The 22,547-nt window shown below is 35.7% G+C and overlaps 1 protein-coding gene across 16 annotated transcripts in view; it reads right to left on the bottom strand.

Annotated features, from left to right (window-relative positions):
• PDLIM5 (PDZ and LIM domain 5) overlaps positions 1-22,547 on the bottom strand; it is a 227,706-nt gene that overhangs the window by 91,547 nt on the left and 113,612 nt on the right. For 5 of the 16 annotated variants that reach the window (XM_044946226.2, XM_044946222.2, XM_044946220.2 and 2 more), the window contains 3 exons: positions 10,106-10,148; positions 8,069-8,487; positions 827-841 (listed from right to left, as the gene is read on the bottom strand). In XM_044946226.2, coding sequence (XP_044802161.1) covers positions 827-841; positions 8,069-8,487; positions 10,106-10,148 — 477 coding nt within the window. Of the gene's footprint in view, positions 1-826; positions 842-4,720; positions 4,738-8,068; positions 8,488-10,105; positions 10,149-22,547 lie in introns of all 16 variants that reach the window. The other 11 variants (XM_006046896.4, XM_006046892.4, XM_006046895.4 and 8 more) reach the window with 4 other exon arrangements.

A 22,547-nucleotide genomic window follows, 5' to 3' on the forward strand; every position in this document is an offset into this window, starting at 1 on the left:
ATAACATTATTTCATAAATACATTGACAGATTCCTAAACAGACAACACTTTATCTTATGCAATTATTTGAAAAACTATTTTTAAGCTACTAAACTTACAGTTTTAAATTTCTCTATAATCAGTAAGTATTGTTTACTCTTAAATGGTGCCAGCTGCAGGTATTTTATCCTCTATAAAAGGTTTGGATTATAAAAATACAAAAGAAAAAAATGTCTAACTAGGACACTAAGATTAATAAAATGACACCACTTAAGAATATCTTCTAGCTACCACACACTTGAAAAAGTATACCACATCTCAGACTCTGTGACATTCACCATGGCTTAAGTTTTATGTCAAGTGATAGAAAGTTTCTAAACATTTACTGGCTTTGACACTCTAGACTCTTATGATTATGATTAAATAAGGGAATAATATGAGTTTTATTTTTAAAATTCATTTGGGATAGAACATACTATCAAAAGCAAATAATTTATTTCAAAATAGACATTAAAAGTAGCAAGTTTATTCAAATTTTTTAAAAAATATTAAACAAGGGAGGCCCCACCTACATCTCTGACTCCAGTATCTGCTGTCTATAATACCTATCCATCTTCCTGAAGACAAGTTTTTCCACTGTAGAAGTGTGGGTTTTCTAAACACACCCACTAATTCATATGAAGTTCTCTGACGTGAAAAACAAGTTTCCTAGTTTCCTCAGCATATCTGAAAATGCTAAGCAATGAGAAGAAACTGATAAAATTTGCTGATGGTGTTAAGTTGAAAGCCAGATGAAAAGTTACAGAGACAATGAAAATCAGAAAGAAACCACTGATTAGGTACTTACACGGTGTCAGGGTTACTGAAGGAGGAATAATACACACAAAAAAAGATGTGACAGAGGGGAAAAGACATTGAAGTTCCCAGGATGATGGAAAACACAGATGAGGCCAAAAAAAGAAGAAAAAAATGAAATAACAAAATTCAAAACACTGAATTTACATGAAAATTAAGATGTTACACCAAACATCATGCTTCAAAATAATTATGTAAAAGGCAGACAAACAAAAATGAACAAGTGTTAGTGGAAATTCTATTACATTGTTATTATTTGGATAACAGTTTTACCTATGCTGCTTGTTTCCAAAAACACTAAAAAATAATTTATGTATTAATGCTAGATCAAGCAATGGCACCCCACTCCAGTACTCTTGCCTGGAAAGGTCGCTAAGAGTTGGACACGACTGAGCAACTTCACTTTGACTTTTCACATTCATGCACTGGAGAAGGAAATGGCAACCCACTTCAGTGTTCTTGCCTGGAGAATCCCAGGGACGGGGGAGCCTGGTGGGCTTCCGTCTATGGGGTCGCACAGAGTCGGATACGACTGAAGCGACTTAGCAGCAGCAGCAGCAGCAGCAAGCCTCAAGTTACTAATACCAAGAGAGAAAGATCTAATATTTAAAATATTTTCTTTGCTGTTGTTGTTTAGTTGCTAAGTCGTGTCTGAGTCTTTGGCAATCCCATGGACTGTAGCCTGCCAGGCTCCTCTGTCCATGGGATTTCCCAGGCAAGAATACTGGAGTCAATTGCTATTTCTTTCTCCAAGGGATTTTGCTGACCCAAGGATCAAACCTGCATCTCTTGCATTGCAGGCAGATGCTTTACCACTGAGCTACCAGGAAGCCTCAAATATTTTTTTCTAGGTTTCTATAAAATGTATTTTATCCTACAATGTGGCTAACAAAAGTCAGAGATTAAAATATAAACTAGATGTCAGATGTAGAAACAGATCATTTTAAAATCACTTTAAAAATTAGAGCAGACTAAGAAAATCTTTCATTCTCACATAATATAACAAGTATATATTAACAAGTATAGTCTTCTCAGATGAATTATTCTGAACCATACATTACAAGGGAATGATACACTTTTGAAAATTTCCTCTTATTTTTTAAAATGTAGTGATTGTGATGAAAAACATATGAAGCAGTGCGTCATTAATAATGGGCTATTACTCAATTTTCATACTCTCCCCTGTTATTACCACAGCCCTCATGCACAAGCAAATCCCAGGAAGTTTAGAAGTGATTTGTAGGAACTCCAGAGTACTATATTAGCAGCAGCATAATTACTGCCCAGAAAGACATGTCTGATATATGGTAAAAGAACTAGGTTAATAACATCTAAAGAGGGAAAATAAAATTCATTCACATAGCCTATTAAGTATCGGATCATTAAAAACAAATATATTCATATTCCATTATATATAAAGAAGACTAGTATTAACTCTATATAGTTTCTCAACACATTGTTGAATCAATTCTACTACAATAAAGTTTAGTCAGAGTAAGTAAAAATTCATTATAAATGTAGTAAGAAAAAGTGCCTACCACTTTGAGTGCTAAGACTGTACAGTGAAGCTAAGCTGTATTTCCACATCAAAGTCAGTGTCATAAACTCAATAGAGGGCTGAGTTTTGCTGAGTGGGGGGTGAGACACGGGATTAAGTTAATCTCAGTAATTTATGGGTATTTACTCTTCTCTAAGCCTTATTATTCAATGAAAAGTACTCTCTCCTCTGCCTTGACACTTCAAATAGCAGATAAACAGTTCTGCAAAATAACCTCCTGTGACCAGAATAAAATTTTAGAAATATATTTGAACATTGCAAAGTTTGAGAAAGAAGGTTTATGTCAAAATGAAGTTGTGGGGGTGGAGGTATTCTATGATGCGGTGAGGGGTAAGCAGAAGAGGGTTGATTGGTTAAAGTGTAAAGATGTCAATTTTAATATGCTGAAAAGATATTTTCATGAATTTTAAAAGTGTGTCCAAGTGGAATAGCCCATCATACAACACAGTGGCATCTGTGCCAATGGGGCAGTCAGACTGATATGGCTTTTCACCCTGACTATGCTGCCCACTCCCTCAATGCCTGGACAAGCTGCAACCCCCAGGAGCTTCTTTTCCCTCAACAGTGAACCAGACTACATTCTCTATCTTTGGATAGAGATATGTCTATCCAATGGCTACTTCTCTATCTTTCAGACTTCCTGTAGGGGCATATGTTTACATGCTCTTGAAAGCACTTTGATAACTATACAAATACATATTTGTTGTTAGAATAGATCCTCCAGCTGCTCTATATAAAAAAAGCACCGTTAAACCCAACTGTAGTTTATGCACATTATTCATTCATGTAGTTTCAACTCACTCAATTTATCAAGACTATAACCATTAAAAACAAATGCCAATTCAAAGTAACAGAAATAAGTTCAGGTCACAAACAGATGACAGAGTAAGACACACCAAAATTTGGCTTCAAAAGTCCCTAGGCTCCAATCTTAGCTCTATCACTTTCAAGCTGCATGCTTAGAAATTTAAGTAACTTCTCAAGGTTCAAAGTTTAAATGCGAATTCAATCACATACTGCAGTTAAAAACATACAGCACAGTGCACACTAATATTTAGTAATTTAATGAATATTATCCTTGAATTTTAAAAAATATGCATTTAACCTAAATGTGGTTATTTTTTCAAGTCCCATTTTCCTCCCTTACAAGTCAAATTATTATACTGGAATCTTATAACTAGTGAAAGCCTTTGTGTAATAAGAATTTAACTTTAAGTAGACAATCAATAAATCAGGGTTTGGGGATGTTTCTCTAGTGCACTGGTGTATAATATTCTTATATGACTGTAACACGTTCCTTGAAGTGAAGTGAAAGTCATTCAGTCATGTCCAACTTTTTCCAACCCCATGGACTATACAGTCCATGGAATTCTCCAGGCCAAAATACTGGAGTGGGTAGCCTTTCCCTTCTCCAGGGGATCTTCCCAGCCCAGGGATCGAACCCAGGTCTCCCACATTGCAGGCGGATTCTTTACCAGCTGAGCCACAAGGGAAGCCCTATTCAATTAGTGAGATCATAACCATACTGGAATAAAGTTCTCTAATTTAACAATAATAATAATAATTATTACTATTCAATAGCTAATTCCCTCAAGTGTGTCTAAGATATTCCATATTTTCAATTCTACTCTAGAGTATGATAAGGAAATTTCAGCATATGCTCAGAATAATCATAACACAAAATTAAGTTCTTGTCTAATGTGATTTTTATCAACTCTAAAGCTAGTAATCACTAGTTTATCATCAATACCAATAGACACAAAGTTTTGATGTGGTGATTTCCAATGTCTATGCCAACTACCTGTGATACTTAACTAATTGCAAAGGTGTACAGACCATCTATCAGCCAATGACACACAACTGCATACTAGAGTTCTATGTCTTTCAGCAATACTGGCTGAAAAATCAAAAAGGCTCTTAGAGATTTTACCTGGGAAATACTGGGTTTTGATATGAATTTGGAAGTCAACTCAGTTTTATAATATAGACTATTCACTAGTGGCACATGTATTTATGCTTTCTCTTCTGTCTTTCTCGTCTAACAGTCTTGACTGCTACAGATTACCTGCAACATAAGGTCTTTTAAACTGTTACACAGCAAACCCCACATATACTTCATGACGAAAGTTAAACACTACTATTTATTACCATAAAGCAATTCACCACAACATAGCAATGCAAACAAAACTTATTGAAAAGACTAAATGTGGTTATTCTAAATTACAGCTCTTTTGCAAAATTTAACTTAATTTTGCAAAAATCGGGCATTCATGCTGTTTACTCATATATAAATCACCATATTTCCTCTCCAGTAATGTGGATACTAACTTTGTCACTTTTGTTTTCTGCAAAGAGAAAAGCATTTAAAAATATTACTACCATATCATATTTTGTATCTTTCAAGGCCAGGTTCATCAAAATACCACATACAAACTGTTAGAAGAGACTGCAGTCCAATGAAATTAAAATTAATAAAGAATACATGAAAGACTTACCTCTTGAAAGCAGTGGCACATTATAATGCAAGAACATATGGAAAGGAAAAAGGTAAATTACTTAAACTACGTGATGCAAAATAGATTCCCTTCCAGTTTGGAATATAAAACTCCATTTTGCTCTAAGTAGAGTAAGTGAAAAGTGAAGCAGCTCAGTCATGTCTGTGTACATGAAATGTACAGACCCCATGGACTGCAGCGTACCAGGCTCCTCCCTCCATGGGATTCTCCAGGCAAGAGTACTGGAGTGGGTTGCCATTTCCTTCTCCAGGGGATCTTCCCAACCCAGGGATCAAACCCAGGGCAGATGCTTTAACCTCTGAGCCACCAGGGAAGCTGCGGCTTCCTCTCAGAGTAAGGAGAGTAATAAAGAAAATAGTAAGCCAAGATTACAAATTCATATATGAAGAAGGTGGACTAAAAATTTCTAAAAAGTGCCTCATTCCATTATTGTTTGTAAGAAGGAACAAGAATGCTAGCATAGTATTATTAATATTCTAAAAATATCAACATAGTTGTTAGATTTAATACTATTAGGATAACTATTTCTCAGTAATGATGCATAATTCATAAGTACTTGTTGTGTCTTATGTTTATTATAAAACTAAATAAATTTGAGTGGGACACCTATAAAGACTAATAGTCCTCCTGCTTTGAATAAAAACATAATCTATCCATTTAACTTTACATCCTTGTAAAGTCCTAAATTTTTGGTTACTGGCAATTAGGTTTTAAAATAAAGAGTAATAAAAAGTAACAACTCTCAACTGTGAAAGACATTCGTTGCAATCATTTGTAACACTATAAAAATATGGAAAATTCAATAATCACACATTTAGTAAAAAGGCTGACAGTGATTTCAGGAAAAGAGTTTGACACCTGATGCAGGAAATATATTCATTAATACCACAAAACACCTGCTTTTGAAAATGACATCACTGACTAGTAAATAGTAAAATGTGAGATTTATTTTTTTATTTCTCTGATCTAAATGTAGTAAGAGAAACAGCAGAAAGAGCACTGCAAATTTGTCTATAGAATTTCACAAACACCACACTTTTGTTTTCATAGTAATCAAGTTTTCATTGTGCTAACACATCGAGTCAACACCTGAAATTAAGCTACTTTTAAATGCAATCAATTTACAAATGCAAAGCAGTAACTTGTTTGTTAATGATGCAAAACATATAACAGTCCCTTTTGTCCTGAATCTTGGACAGTGCAGGACACCAGACGTGTGCTCAATAACTACATGTCAACTGACTAAGAAACCACTGTAAAGTCCCTGAAACTATATCACTGCCTACAAAGTTGAAAATAATAAGTCATTTCAGGAATCACCAAAGCTACACCCATAAAACACAAAGTTTCAGGTTAGTGTTTTCAATATAATAGTTTTCTGTAACCTCAGTTTTGCTTTTATCTCTACAATTTTCTGTTAAGAAGCCTTCCTTATAAAATTTTATGAAATGTTAGAAAGGAGAAAAGATTTTAACTTAAACACTTCCTTCAAAAGAAGTATTTTTTTCCTACAGAACCTGGAATTTAACAAACAAAATAAACTTCTGCTTTTAGTCTTCCATGAGACTAGCATTTGATAGGCAGCATCTGTCTTTTCAGGGGGCTTCCCAGATGGGTCAGCAGTAAAGAATCCGCCTGCAATGCAGGAGACACAGGCTCGATCCCTACGTTGGGAAGATACCCTGGAGAAGGAAATGGCAACCCTCTCCAGTTTCTTGCCTGGGAAATCCCATGGACAGAGGAGCCTGGCGGGCTACAGTCCACAGGGTTGCAAAGAGTTAGACACAATTCAGTACACACACATTCTGTCTTTTCAAGATATCTACTTTGATTACTCTAAAATCTATTATCTTAAAATAGACAAATCAGAAAAATGACAACCAAATGCACCTCAACACTACATACTATTTATCTTCTTCATAAGAGAGAAATAACTTTCTTTGAAAGGCACTAGTTTTCCTCAGTATATACATCAAAACTTTCAAAAGTCACCCACAACCACAAAACCACACATAGGGCCCAGGAGCTGTCCTTCCAGACTTGTTCCTGGAACTCTGCCACCTTCTTTTTCAAAGCCCCCAAGTTGCCATGGGAGCAGTCCTATGAAAGCACAGCCCCTACATTACATGAATTAACATTCAGAAGGGATTATCTCAGAAAGGACCTAACTACACAATTATTTTAATTATATTTTCCTGGGAACTGACATTGGTTAAAAACAATCATGCATGCAGATTATTTCCTTTTAAAAGACACTTTTGTCACAATAAATCTGATCAAAATGACTTTACAGAAATGACTTTGGTTTAAAGGCTAGTCACTGGATTCCAAAAATAAAATACCCATTTATAAATGATGGCTACTGAAAACAGACTTCAATTTTTTAAAAATCTGTGCCACAAAAAAAGAGGAAAATTATAAGGAATGGATTCTCAGAAAGTTATTATAACATTATATATTTAGTGCCCACTGCTTTAAATCTACTCATTTTAGAAAAATGTTTACAATGAAAGTATTCTCTAATTTGCTTCTGATGTTTTAAGCATCCGTTAATGTTACTGTCCTCTCAATTACTGTTTGCTTTTAAAGACTAAACTTCAGTGTAAGTTTATCTGAAAAGAATGTGGCTTAGCCAGCTGACCTAAGCTAATGCATCATACATAGACATGAGTCAAAACTAAATTTGTTTTCTGTCTTTAGAATACTTCCTAGAAAAAAAGCTTCTTACAAGCTTCTCATTTCCTCTCTCTTTAGCATGAGATACATAAGCTGACACAACTGCAACCATTCTATTTCAACTTTTGGTGATTCACAAAAGAATGGAAAAATTGAGAAAGAAAGATTCAAGATTTGCCTTGCATTATAAGGGCCAGCTGCTGCACGCTGTTCCAGACTTGGAGAAAAAGAGTTACAGAGTCCGTTACATGATTCATAACAGGTCAAGATGCATAATTAGGTTTGGATTAACCTATAATTGCCTTGCAGAGAGTGCTGTATTGTATATAACATAAAGCTACATTACATGTAATGAAGCAAATGAAATTTCATTTCCCTTCTCTCAGAGAACAACTGATTTGGGGGTGGGTGGAAATTAAGTGTTGCCTGGAAATTGCCTGAAAGAAGAGTTTGATAAGAGCAGAAAGCACCCTCGGCCACCTACCCATTTTGCTGTTTACTGTCACCCTGGGATCCTCTTCTCTGTCCCTCTGCTAGCTCCTGGGCAGTCTCGGCACACACGCTGGTGACTGTGGGCTGCCGTGGGACATTAACTGCAGGTTTACCAGCGCTCAGCGCAGATGACCGCTGGTCAGCACTAACATTGGTATTAGCATGCGGTCCAGATGCAGCGAATGGGGGAGAAGTGACAGCGGCCACGGGTGGAGGGGAAGCATGTGATGAAGTGGTCGCGTGGGCTGGGGTGAAGGCAGACGATGGTGATGGGATGGATGTGACTTTTGGTGAAGACACAGAACCAAAGGGCCGCGGGGCCTTATTGTAGGCCATGTTGGTGGTGGAAGTGACTTTGGACACAGCAGGAGATGGAATGGGCACAGGTTTAACTACTTCTTTAGGTTCTCCCTATGTAAAATAAAAATAAACATACACAAAACACGGCAAAGACATGCAAAATAGATCCATGAAAAGAACACACAGCTAGTTTGTAAAAAGACAAACACAATTATGTTAGCAGGCCAAACTTTACACGTTTCCAGATAAAAATAATGAGCTGATAAAATATTAGCATGCATGCTAACTGGTCTCAACATGCATAACACAGATGCACATACTGAGTAAATAAATGTTTTTTAAAAAATGAAAGGAGTTCAAAATATTTAGGAAATAGATTAGGAAAGTTATCAAAAAGCCTAAAGGCCAACTTAAGTGTCAATTTAGACATATTCCAAAAGAAAATTTTTTCAATACTCCACAGTAAACAAAACATCACTAATCAAAACATTTATTTTAAAATATCCGGAGTCTCAACTACAATTCCATCTTTTAAACACGTTTAATTACTCTCCAGAGTACAATTATTTGATTCATGCAGAAGCAGCTGGACATTTCTAATTCTTCAATCAAAAAAAAAGAAGGAATGTTCATTTCCATCTAATTCAGAAATGTGAACATTCTGATTACTTTGATTCAAGAAATTGCTCCTTAAAAATAAAACACAAAACAAATGAAACAAAATCAATCCTTTCCCTTTTCTGCAGTCCACCTATGTCTCTCTCTGGAATGTTTTGAGCTATCGCTAAAGATGGAATAAAATTCTTCCCTTTTCCAAAATAAATATTCAAAAGTAACATGAGGGAAAAAAAAGATCTTAAATGTTTCTTCACAGACATCAAAGAAAAAAATAACTAAGATCAATTCCACCTAAAATTAACAGAATTTGTGTTTGCAAACCCCTATCGCAAAGTAAGTGTGAATTTAAAAATAAACCCAGCTTAATCTTCTATGATATTCAAGAATAAGTCCTTATCATCCCAAAAGAAAAACAATAGAATTCTTTAAAAAGTACATAATGGCAGCTCTATTATGTTTAATTTAAAGGAAGAAAAAGTAATCTAATCTTACAGAAATAATAAAGCTGAGGGGGATAAAGTAACTTAATGCCTCAGGGAATCAATATGAGCAAATTCACTGAAAAGGCACAAGTAAAATTAAGGAGAAAACCCCCCAAAGCACAAAACCAGATGTAAATGAACAATGGTTTGGGACAATCTGAAGATAGATATATATAAAAAAATAGGGTACTTGCCAAAAACCTAATCCAAGAATACTCTGAAAATATAATTTAAAATATAATTTAATATTACCAGTAAACTGTCATTAAAGACTTACTGTGACATTCATTTTTGTAACCACTTATTTAATCTGTTTAGATTATTTGAATAAAGAGGCAAATTAAAAGTGAAGGTAAGACATCTGGATATGAGTTACCGATAATATATGACACTGGAAACACTATTTAAATAATAAGGAATAATTACATTGTTTAAATAGTAAGGAATAATTACATGATAATTCTGTTATGTGTTGATTTTCACTATCCCTCATCATCTTTAAAGAACTGTGAGGAAAAACTATATGAGAACTATAAATTGTCAGTATAGTTGGAGACAGGAATGGAAGTTAGAGTGGTTCAGGAGGGACAATCAAATATTATCCCAGTAATGCTGGATTAGAAACACACCTTTTGAACAGGAACTGGCTCAAGCTTGGGTGTAGCAGATGCTCTGAGGAAAAAACAGAAAAAGGAAGAAAACATGAATTTTCGCAAACTTATTAATGAAATTTTTATTATTATGTACCTTAACATACTAAATCATCAGAATTTATAGTTTCATAATTCATGCTTTCAACTATTAACAATCTACTAATTAGTTCATGAAACTGAAATGCTGTAAGATCTAATAACTCATACACTAAGTATTCAACAGTTCTCTACACATTCAAATGAGGAAAGACAAACATCAATCCTGTTTGCTAATTAACCCATGATTAACCTTTAAATTAAGGTTATATCCCTCACCAAAAAGGGTAAAGTAAAATAAACACGACTTTCAATAGTTCCTGAAACAAATAACTGATCTCTTTGTCCAACAGTATCTGCCTTCTCTCTTACTATCCATGAATATGCCCAAAGAACATGTGGATCTTTGTGTGAAGATACTAAATAAATTCTGGTTGAACTGGCTCACTGAGTATTAATTTTGTATTTATATTTTAAGTGCAGGTTAATGTATCTGTTCTGCTAAAACCAAACTGTAAGTTCTTCCACTAGGCTAAAATTTCAGTGAAGGCAATGATCATGGCCTACTTGAGTCTCTGTATCACCAGGGCCTGGCATGTATTAATAACAGGTTATCAGTACTGAGCATAGAAAGAAGACAAAAAGGAAAAGAGGACAAAGATCCATGCACAAAACTATTCTCATATACAAATTCATTATTTTTAATCTATACTTTTTTGTATTATTACTGTCAGTTTGGTTAGCATGGACTAATAGTAATGATAATTGATTTGGAGCAATTATCTCTTATAATCATGACAAATAACCAAAGCAGCAGCAATCATTATCCCCATTCTTCACAGGAGGAACTTTAAAGTAAATTACTTCTAGAATGCAGCTAAAGCCAACCATCTTTATGTATTACAGTACACTGTCTGCAGTCAAGGACAGTAAATGATTGGAGAGCTCCTAATGACTTAAAGCTATTTTCCCAGCATTAAGGGACACGACTGAGTGACTGAACTGAACTGAACTGAAGGTATACGTTAAGTTTAATAATGTCAGAAGCAGTCTAACTCCTCTTGTATCACACAAGCCTGAGGATACGACAGCAAGTGCAGAATTCAAGAAATGTAACCACAGTAGGTAAATAATAAGTGATAAATTTTAAGCTGCAAATCATGAGATCATTTTACTTACAGAGAAGCTAACATAGGGTATTTGGTCTCTACAGTCATAACCTAGTAATGAACTCTGATCAACATTTTTAGGAGCAACTGAATTTTCCAATAACAACTAATTTGGTTAGCCAGGGCAAGCACAGACTGAATAATTGACTAACATAATGAGAGACAACAATGGATGCTAACATTCGGTTACTGCTATGGAGAATTACACTCTGCAATTGCACAACTTTCCATGTGTGCTATCAATTTCTCTTTTAGCTTATAGGCTTATTATAACAAGCAAAGGAAACAAGTTCAAGAACAGAACACTGGAATCTTTCTTTCACTGAAATTTCACAGTAAGATGCAATCACAAACGATCTACTTATTAAAACCACCCAAGACACGATTGAAATTTTGCCGTAACAGAGAGGACAGAATCCTTTTTCATCTGGACACTTAAAGGTATATGGAGCTCTTCTAGTAACACAAAAACAATATAAACAAAAGATGATGTTTAACCTGAACAGAATAAAGTGGTTTCCAAGAAGAATAAAATGTATAGATCCCATGTCTATGAAAACAAACCCCTTAGTTTTTTCTGGGTGTTAGTTCTTACTTGAATAGCATTAGAAACAACAACAAAAACCCCAGAATGGTTAGTTTTCACTAACTTTGTGGGGTCCAGCCTCTTAATCTGTTCAGAACTTAAAGAACGAGTCTCACCATATTTTATGGATTGAAAGTTCTACAAAACTATTTCTTAAAATATAGGATTCACAAAAAAATTTAAACTGAATCTTTACTATCTGGCCTGCTCACCTTCTGATAAAGGCCCACAAGTACAATGACATGAAATAAGAAAAGCAGTCAAAGAAAAGAGGAAAACCTGTCCTCAAAATTCTAGGATCAAGTCCATTACACATGAAAATTACAAGCATTATGTTGTAGGTGGAAAAAAAAAAAGACTGGTTTATAATTAAATATCAAACGAAAGAACTGACACTACATGCAATAAAAATTAATTATGCTGGTTTAAATACTTAAATAATTACCAAATGAATCATAGAATCATTGAAACTTAGAAGGTTCCTTGAAGTGAAATGTAAGTCGCTCAGTCATGTCCAACTCTTTGCAACCCCATGGACTATACAGTCCATGGAATTCTCCAGGCTAGAATACTGGAGTGGGTAGCCTTTCCCTTCTCCAGGGGATCTTCCCGACCCAGGGATCAAACCCAGGTCTCCTGGATTGCAGGTGGATTCTTTACCAGCTGATCCACAAGGGAAGCCCAAGAATACTGGAGTGGGCAGACTATCCCTTCTCCAGAGGATCTTCCTGACCCAAGAATTGAACAGGGGTCTCCTGCATTGCAGGCAGATTCTTTATCAACTGATCTATCAAGGAAGCCTTAGAGTTACTCTATCACATGCCAATCAGATATATGTTTGACCTCTGTTTGAATATTTACAGGAGCTCACAGTTTAAGCCATGTAATTTTTGAATATTTCTGTTAAAATGGCCTTCATTTTAGTATATTATTTTTTTAATAAACAGAACAAGTCAACTTGCCCACATTAAAAACATTAGGAAAAGCATTTTTAATGCACAGAATACATATATAAAATCTGTAACATACATGAGTTATATTTTTAAAGATCAATAGAGTACATAAATCTTACATTTAAGTGTGATTACACACTCTTACAACACTAAAACTATTGTGGTTTGGGAAATTTTGAAAGCATGACAAATGAAATCTGAAAAATTAATGAATAGCAGTAACACCCGTTTTTAAAAAATCAAACTTCACTATAACAAAATAGCCAAATAAAAAGTTACAATATCTTTTATTTTCAATAGTGTCAAGATTTTTAAACATATTAATACATAATGATTCTGAGGATATGCTGTATTTTGTTGGAAGGATGACATATTATTACAGCTCTTATGGAAAATAATTTGGCATTTATTTACAAAAAGACTTGAAGAAATCTCAGGCCTCTTGACCTATTAAATCAATTTCTTTGAGTCTATCATAAGGAACTAATCTAAAATAAGAAAATGACTTTATGGATAAATATATTCATTCCCTATATTGTATAGGAGGCAGTGATCAAGACCTTCCCCAAGAAAATGAAATGCAAAATGAAAAAATGGCCATCTGAGGAGGCCTTACAAATAGCTGAGAAAAGAAGAGAAGCAAAAGGCAAATGAGAAATGGAACACCCATTTGAATGCAGAGTTCCAAAGAATAGCAAGGAGAGATAAGAAAGCCTTCCTCAGTGATCACTGCAAAGAAATAGAGAAAACAATAGAATGGGAAAGACTAGAGATCTCTTCAAGAAAATCAGACATACCAAGGAAACATTTCACCAAGGAAACATTTCATGCAAACATGGGCACAATAAAGGACAGAAATGGTATAGATCTAACAGAAGCAGAAGATATTGAGAAGAGGTTGTAAGAATACACAGAAGAACTGTACAAAAAGGAACTTCATGACCCGGATAACCACAATGGTGTGATCACTCACCTAGAATGAGACACCCTGGCAAACAAAGTCAAGAAGGCCTTAGAAAGCATCACTACAAACAAAGCTAGTGGAGGTGATGGAATTCCAGTTGAGCTATTTCAAATCCTAAAAGATGATGCTGTGAAAGTGCTGCACTCAATATGCCAGCAAGTTTGGAAAACTCAGTAGTGGACACAAGACGGAAAAGGTCAGTTTTCATTCCAATCCCAAAGAAAGGCAATGCCAAAGAATACACAAACTACTGTACAATTGAACTCATCTCAGACACTAGCAAAGAAATGTGCAAAATTCTCCAAGCTAGGCTTCAACAGAACCTGAAACAAAAATTTCCAGATGTTAAGCTGGATTTAGAAAAGGCAGAGGAACCAAATATCAAATTGCCAACATCCGCTGGATGACTGAGAAAGCAAGGGAGTTCCAGAAAAACATCTACTTCTGCTTTATTGACTACGCCAAAGCCTTTCTCTGTGTGGATCACAATAAACTGTGGAAAATTCTGAAAGAGATGGGACTACCAGACCACCTGACCTGCCTCCTGAGAAATATGTATGCAGGTCAGGAAGCAACAGTTAGAACTGGACATGGAACAACAGACTGGTTCCAAATTGGGGAAGGAATATGTTAAGGCTGTGTATTGTCACCCTGCTTATTTAACTTATATGCAGAGTGAAAGTGAAAGTCGCTCAGTCGTATCTGACTCTTTGCAACCCCATAGACTATACAGTCTATGGAATTCTCCAGGCCAGAATACTGGAGTGGGTAGCCCAACCTAGGAATCAAACCCAGGTCTCCGCATTGCATGCAGATTCTTTACCAGCTGAGCCACAAGGGAAGCCCAAGAATACTGGAGTGGGTAGCCTATCCCTTCTGCAGTGGATCTTCCCGACCTAGGAATAGAACTGGGGTCTCCTGCATTGCAGGCAGATTTTTTACCAACTGAGCTATGAGGGTACATCATGGAAATGTCGGGCTGGATGAACACAAGGTGGAATCAAGATTGCCGGGAGAAATATCAATAACCTCAGATATGCAGACAACACCTCCCTTATGACAGAAAGCAAAGAAAAACTAAAGAGCCTCTTGATGAAAGTGAAAGAGGAGAGTGGAAAAGTTGGCTTAAAATTCAACATCCAGAAAACTAAGATAATGACATCCAGTCCCATCACTTCATGGCAAATGGATGGGAAAACAATGGAAACAGTGAGAAACTTTATTTTGGGGGCTCGGGAATCACTGCAGATGGTGACTGCAGCCAGGAAACTAAAAGACGCTTGCTCCTTGGAAGAAAAGTTATGACCAACCTAGACAGCATATTAAAAAGCAGAGACATTACTTTGCTGACAAAGGTCCATCTAGTCAAAGCTATGGTTTTTCCAGTAGTCACGTATGGATGTGAGAGTTGGACTATAAAGAAAGCTGAGTGCCGAAGAATTGATGCTTTTGAACTGCGGTGTTGGAATAGACTCTGAGAGTCCCTTGGACTGCAAGGAGATCCACCCAGTCCATCCTAAAGGAGATCAGTCCTGAATATTCACTGGAAGGACTGATGCTGAAGCTGAAACTCCAATACTTTGGCCACCTGATGCAAAGAACTGACTCATTGGAAAAGACCCTGATGCTGAGAAAGATTTAGGGCAGGAGGAGAAGGGGATGACAGAGGATGAGATGGATGGATGGCATCACCGATTTGATGGACATGAATCTGAGCAAGCTCTGGGATTTGGTGATGTACAGGGAAGCCTGGCATGCTGCAGTTCATGGGGTCGCAAAGAGTCAGACATGACCGAGCAACTGTACTGAACTGAACAGTGTAACTTACAACAGTGAAAACTAGGAAACAACTAATTAAATATACAATGAGGAAGTGGCTGTGGTATAACCAAATGATGAAACACTATACAACAATTACAATAATTTTTAGAAAGAATTCTGAATTACATGCTAACATGCTTACTTTATGATATTAAGTGAAAAAAGAAAAATATAAAATAGCATATATGGAGCATGATTAACACATGGAAAAAACTGGAAACACACCAACATTTTAGTAGAAGTTCTCTATGAATGATATGTTTTCTCCTTTCTTGTATTTTCCACATTTTATGCACTGTACATGTTCTACTTCTTATGATAAGTAAGGCTATTTCTCAAAGTAGGCTTCACAGAAAACTACTTTTCAAAACACCCTCCCCCCGAAAAAGGTTCTGTTATCAGAGAAATGTAGAAAATTTAAAGTTACATAAGCATAGTAACCATGGGACTATTCAAAGCCTTTAAATGCCTAAAGAAGAAAACACTGATCATGGTCCATACCCATGAGCTTGAAATACTCATTTCTGGAACTCATGTTTAGTATATTCATTTACTTAGGAAACCTTTCTCAAGGTTGGAATTATGAAAGGGAAAAACCCTCTGATCAATGTTATTTTAAATGGAGTAAATCTCTGTCAGTCTGAAAGGTTTTCTTAAGTCTCCTTCAGGTGGCTAAAATTAAGAGAAAGAAATATTACAATCCACAAACTCCTCAAAACCTTTTGTTATACAGCGTATCTTTCTTGACAAGCGGGTGCTTTCTTGAACGTTGTTAAGTAAGATACCCAAATACTCTGAGTATAATTTAATCAATGTTTAAGGAGAAAATCTCATTTCCTCCACCAAACTCAAATATACATTTCCCATATTCCCCGAGGAGAAAATCCTAAAAAACGAATAAGGAGATTACTTCCCCAAATTAAAATTTTTATAGTTGCCTTTCTTTCAAGAACAGTATTATACTGAGAATCTGCTCCTTTACTTTAGAAATGTTATAGATTACATATAAGCAAACAATTTTGCAAAGACAAAGTTTTAAAAACTGATGTATAATTGCTAATAATTATTCCTACATTTTTCTGTTCAAATCCTGGGAAATAAGCAATGTGTAATATACAGATCTCCCGTTCAACCACAGTGATCGTCACAAGTCACTGTTGTGCAGTGTGTGTGTCTGAAACCAGCAGAGATCCTGGCAATGGCTCGGTGCCACAGACCAAACAATCCACTTATTGTTCTCTCTTCCCTTGGTGCGACACTTCTGTAGGGCAGTAAGCCACGACGGGGAGAGAGGCTAGTGCCTTGGCCCTGTACTATGCTCAGCTCATGGAATCCAAAGAACAAAGCCCACAGTGTGGTTAGAACAATCTATGTTGAAAGCTGATTGATTTTTATAAGCGCAGTATCCAAAATAAAAATCCCTGAAGCATTACAACCAGTTTCAGAACTTCTGGCTGAATGGTTGAAAGGAGTTCCAAGTTACAACATTGGATTTGAAATCACAATTTTGATGCCCTGGTTAAAATAATGTATAGGAAAAATAATACCCAAAATAATCGATAGATCTAATAAAGATTAAATCAAAGGGATCATGAAAAACTTCACTGAACACTCAATGAATTTTCTCATACTGCTGTATAAAGTAAAACTTTTTTAGCTAATAAAAGTCACCAATGAATGTTCACATTAGTGTTTAAAAATAAGGAATTATGCAACAGAACTGGACTGATAAAGATTACTCACATTACTTATTATGTCTTGGTGATGCCTTCAACCATATCTAATACACTTAATTCATAAACAATCATACAGAAAAGAGAAGGAATTTCAGTTCATCTTCCGTGAGATGAGCTCTATCTAAGTTTCCCACAGCATGGCCATCTTTGGGCTCACTGACCTCAGGACCCATAAACACTAGGGCACATCATTAATCACTTTAATTGCAAAGTTGTCAATTTGCAATAACAAAGCAACTCCAGAGGGGAAAAAAGTGAGCACTCAAGTGTGTAGAGGGATGTCTCTTTAAACCATTTCCCCATATTTAATTGTACTTCTAGTTAGTCGGCTTTCCTAAAACTCAAACCTTAAACATTTAAATCACTTATGGCATCAGTGGTTTTTTTCCAAATGATTTGAGAACATATTTTTTCTACAAACAAGAGTACAAAATAGCTATATATCAGTGTGCTGTATATACAGTAGTACTTATATATCAGGGCTTCCCAGGCAGCTCGGTGGTAAAGAGTCCACCTGCCTACAGAGGAGACCCAGGTTCAATCCCTGGGTTGCAAAGATCCCCAGGAGGAGGAAATGGCAACCCCCTCTGGTATTCTTGTCTGGAAAATTTTATGGACAGAAGAGCCTGGCCAGCTACAGTCCATGGGGTTGCAAAGAATCAGATACAACTGAGCATACACACATGCAGCACATTATTAACAAATACCTTTCAGCTTATAAAAAATTATACTCACCACATACACATGTATTCATTTTCATACACATAGTCTCAGTTTCTTTCTCTCTCTTTGCATTTTCTCTATTACCATCTGAACCACCAGGAAGCCCCTCTCTATTACTACGAGTACTAAATATAGAGAGACAGAAATAATAACCCAAAGTCCAACAGACTTAGTAGAGAAAGAAGGAAAAGAGAGAAGCAATGGAATTGCTAGAAGCCCTCTGAGTACCTGGGGCCTCCTCTGCTGAGGCTTGGCTCAAGGGGCACTGAGAAATTCACAACAGGCAATTAACCACTTGATATTAATAATTACCTCTCTGTGTAAGGAAATGGCTTTTGTTGTAAAAATTCTTTTCAGGTCGTTACAAGAGTTGATGGGGCTTGAGAAGAAATTTTCAGCAACCAAGTTCTAAATCAAGCCATTAAAGGAGACAGGGAGGGACTGAGGGAGTAAGGAAGGGAAGGAAAGGACTTCTACTGACCTTCCCTGACCAGATCGGTTACAGCGTTTTCAAGAAGGAATATAAGGGGCTTGTGAGAGAAAGGAGCATTAGGCTGAACTTAAAATGACAACATAATTTCCTATTATACAAACAACGAGAGGATCACGGTCAACATTACATTTATTGGGGTCTTATTAGGAGCTCCACACTAAATTAAAGGCTGTATACACAATGTTTTGCTTAAGTTTCAGAAATAAAGTCTACAAATGTTAAAGAACTTGGATCACTAAAAAGTTTAATGCCAATATCTACATTATCCTTCCTCTGATATATCCATCTCACATAGCAGGAATCAGCAAATTGACAAATATTTCTTCATCTCTTGATGTGCTGCTTTATTTTCTATGGTTGAAGTTCACCAATTTAATGCTATTAAGATCTTTAGAACTGCAAACTGAATACTGATCAGTTTAAATAACTAGCTTGGATGAGAGTTTTATATATTACTTGATATCCTTCACTTGAAATCACCCTTTCATCTGCCCAGCCTTCAATAATTTTGAGCTGGAAGAGGCATATAATAAGCCAATAAATAAGAGTTTCACATAGTGATAAATGCAAAATTTCCCATTATTCTACTTGATTCTATATGGAAAAAATTTATTTTTTAACACTATATTTATTTCCACAAAAGCATTTTTATCAGGGAAGAAAGTTTTATCTGTTTATTGTGCCTCATGTCCACACTCCAAATAATCTCAGCATCATTTAAGGGGAAAAATGCACTTTTCTAACTAGTGCTTATAAAGTAATTTCTATAAACAAGAAAGTTGAAGAGATTATATAACATCACAGGTATGTTCAAGTTTCAATAAAAGGCATTTCAGTGTTCAGGATAATTCATTCTTATTAAAAATAAAATTTTTATCAAGTAAAAATACTATTTCAATAAAGGGTTTATATAATACAAGGAGGCTCTTTTGTATGCCCCATTGTTAAAAAACAAACTTTTCTGGAAAGGGTGAGACAGTCAATATTTTAAACTTTGTGGGCCACAGGATATAGATTCAACTGCTCTGTTCTGCCGTTAAAGCAAGAAAGATGATTCAGACAAAATGTAAGTGAGCATGACTGTGTTCCAACAAAACTTCATTTATAAAAACAGTAGGGGGATGGACTGTAGGCCATAGTTCGCTAACCCCTAGTTTAGATTATTTCATGGTTTTGACTATAACAAACATTCTAGGAAATAATCCTACATGACTGTGGCTCTTTTGGAGTCTAAACCTCATAATCATTTTGTATAAAGGGAAACCTCGAATTACAATCTGTTCAGACACTGACTGGCATAAGATATGAGAGTTGAGCTTCTCATTATTCTTTCTGCAAGACGCCACCTTTCAATCTCTCTTAATTCCTCTACTTCAAACCTTCATACTACTTGCCACTGAATGATCCATCTAAACTTCCAAACTATCTGTTCAAATAAAATTCATATCACAGGGCACTGATATTGAAGCTTGGAGAAGGGACAGGTTTAATATTCTTGGATTAAGGGTGACATTTTAAGTACTATTTTTAACTTTGCACCTCGGTTCCTTTGCTAATACATGATAAAGTCTACTAAAGACCTCTCTCACCTTCTGCTTCTATGTATTACAAATGCAACTGTGCAAGTGATGCAATGGTGTTCATTTTTTCATTATTAAAAGAAAAAAAGGTGCCCCATGCTTTCTGTGAGAGAAGCTGAAGAGTATAATTTCTTTCTTTTCCAATTTTTCACCAAAATTCCATATTTTATTTCATATCAGACATGATTATAATACTTTTAGGACTGATATAAACAAGCAATCTGTAGCAGAGTTTCATTCACTCAAAACCTATTAGGTCTCTGTCTTCCTTACGGCACAATGGTAATTACTTTTATTCAATATACCTTCTCTTCCAGCTCCAATCAAGTAGAGAAAACAAATTTTTATCAAAATAGTAAGTACTTCATTATTAATAAGAAACTAATAGGATTTGCAAAGCAAATAACCCACCTGTGAAACATTAGGAATTCCATTTATACATTTATTCCATTTATTCTTGGCTTTTTCATGACATTATTAATACCCTTAACAAATGCGCTTAAAATTCATTAAGCCCATTTAGAGAAGGAATTCTCCTAAAAATCTCTTAAAATTCATTAAGAGAGAAGGAATCAATAACAAATCATATGCACACATGGATTTTCACAGACATCTAGCAATACATAAGGGTCAGATGCTGAAGAACAGGATAAAAGCATCATCAGTTCAGTTCAGTTCAAGAGCTCAGTCATGTCTGACTCTTTGCAACCCCATGGACTGCAGCATGCCAGGCTTCCCTGTCCATCACCAACTCTCAGAGCTTGCTCAAACTCATGTCCATCAAATCAGTGATGCCATCCAACCATCTCATCCTCTGTCATCCCCTTCTCCTCCCACCTTCAATCTTTCCTAGCATCAGGGTCTTTTCCAATGAGTCAGTTCTTCACATCAGGTGGCCAAAGTATTGGAGTTCAGCAGCATAAGCAGGCACAGTTCATACCCTGATGTTTGTCTACCTTTTTTTTTTTTTCCTTCCTTTTAGGAAAAGCTTAGGGACTTAAAGAGACAGAGAGATCCTCCTATCTTTCATACTCGGCCTTTTCTCTTATCAAGCTCTTCACTGATAGAGGAATACTTTGAAAAACAAGTGAAACACTAAATAAAGGTTGCAAGTCTGTGCCACCAACAAAATTAAAAGCTATAGTTTCTTTGTTAGCACAAGGACAGTATTCTTCCCCTATAAAACTGTTCTGAGGGTGGAATGAGGTCATGCATGTAACACACCTAGCAGTGATTGGCACAAAGTAAGCAGTGACAGGCATTAATTTCCTACCCCTCATGCAGAAAATACGAGCCTGGATTTCTGGAAATTATTCCCTTTGGATTATATACTGTCAGAGCCAAGCCAGATTATCTACCAGGGTATGTTTCAAGAGAAAACAACAACAAACTAGAAATTAATAAGAAAATATCACTTAAGTGAATACATACCAAATGCCAATAATTTCATTTTGCCCATTACATAAATTACCTCATTTATTTTTTCTAAGAAAATAATATTGTTCTCATTTTAATTACAGGAAGAAGCAACTCAACTAGGTTCAATAATTTGACAATAACTTAGATTTTAAAATGGTAGAGCCAAGATTTGAACCCAAGATGCTTCCAGATGCTTTAAATGCAACTCCAACAGTCTGCCGTCTAGGAATAATATCAAAGTGAAAGCCACAAAAGTAACTTTGGTGAAGAACTACAGAGAGAAATGCTTTCAAATAATGAATAACTATTAATTTTCTACTAACTAAAAACTATTCTATTTTCAATCATGTTATTTACAGAATGCCATCTTTGTTTTAATTCATATAAAAACAGAAGTTACTCATGGTAAACCACACATATATGTATGGACATTTAGTTAACATACAGATACACAGAGGTAGATGATATATATATACAGATATCTATCCACCTATCTGATTCTTGATCTATAGAAAGTACGCATTTTACAGCTTGAACAATACACACATTAAAAAAAAAGTTTAAGTTCTTCAGAAGATTCCCAGTTAAGGGTTTATAAACATGCAAAAACAAAGAAACAAGCACCTTCAGTCCATTCTTCCATATTTTTCCAGAGAAAGAGGGCTATTTTTCTCATAGGAATTCTCTAAACTTCATTTCCCAGCAGGATGGAGCTGGAGGTTCCTTAATAAACACCACTAACCTGGGTGCTAAACTAAACTGGGTTTCTGATTAAAATAGCAGCTGGCTTCTGGGGCAGGGGTCATGCAGATCCCAAGATACATATCTTCTTGTGGGTCTGTGTCAAGAACCTTACATTTCTATCTCTTCTACCTGGTGAACTTGAGAACATAAAGGACTGGCATTATAGTCCCCATCACACCTACTGATGATGATGT

Source organism: Bubalus bubalis, chromosome 7 (genome assembly GCF_019923935.1).
Source record: "Bubalus bubalis isolate 160015118507 breed Murrah chromosome 7, NDDB_SH_1, whole genome shotgun sequence".
Taxonomy (NCBI): Eukaryota; Metazoa; Chordata; class Mammalia; order Artiodactyla; family Bovidae; genus Bubalus; species Bubalus bubalis.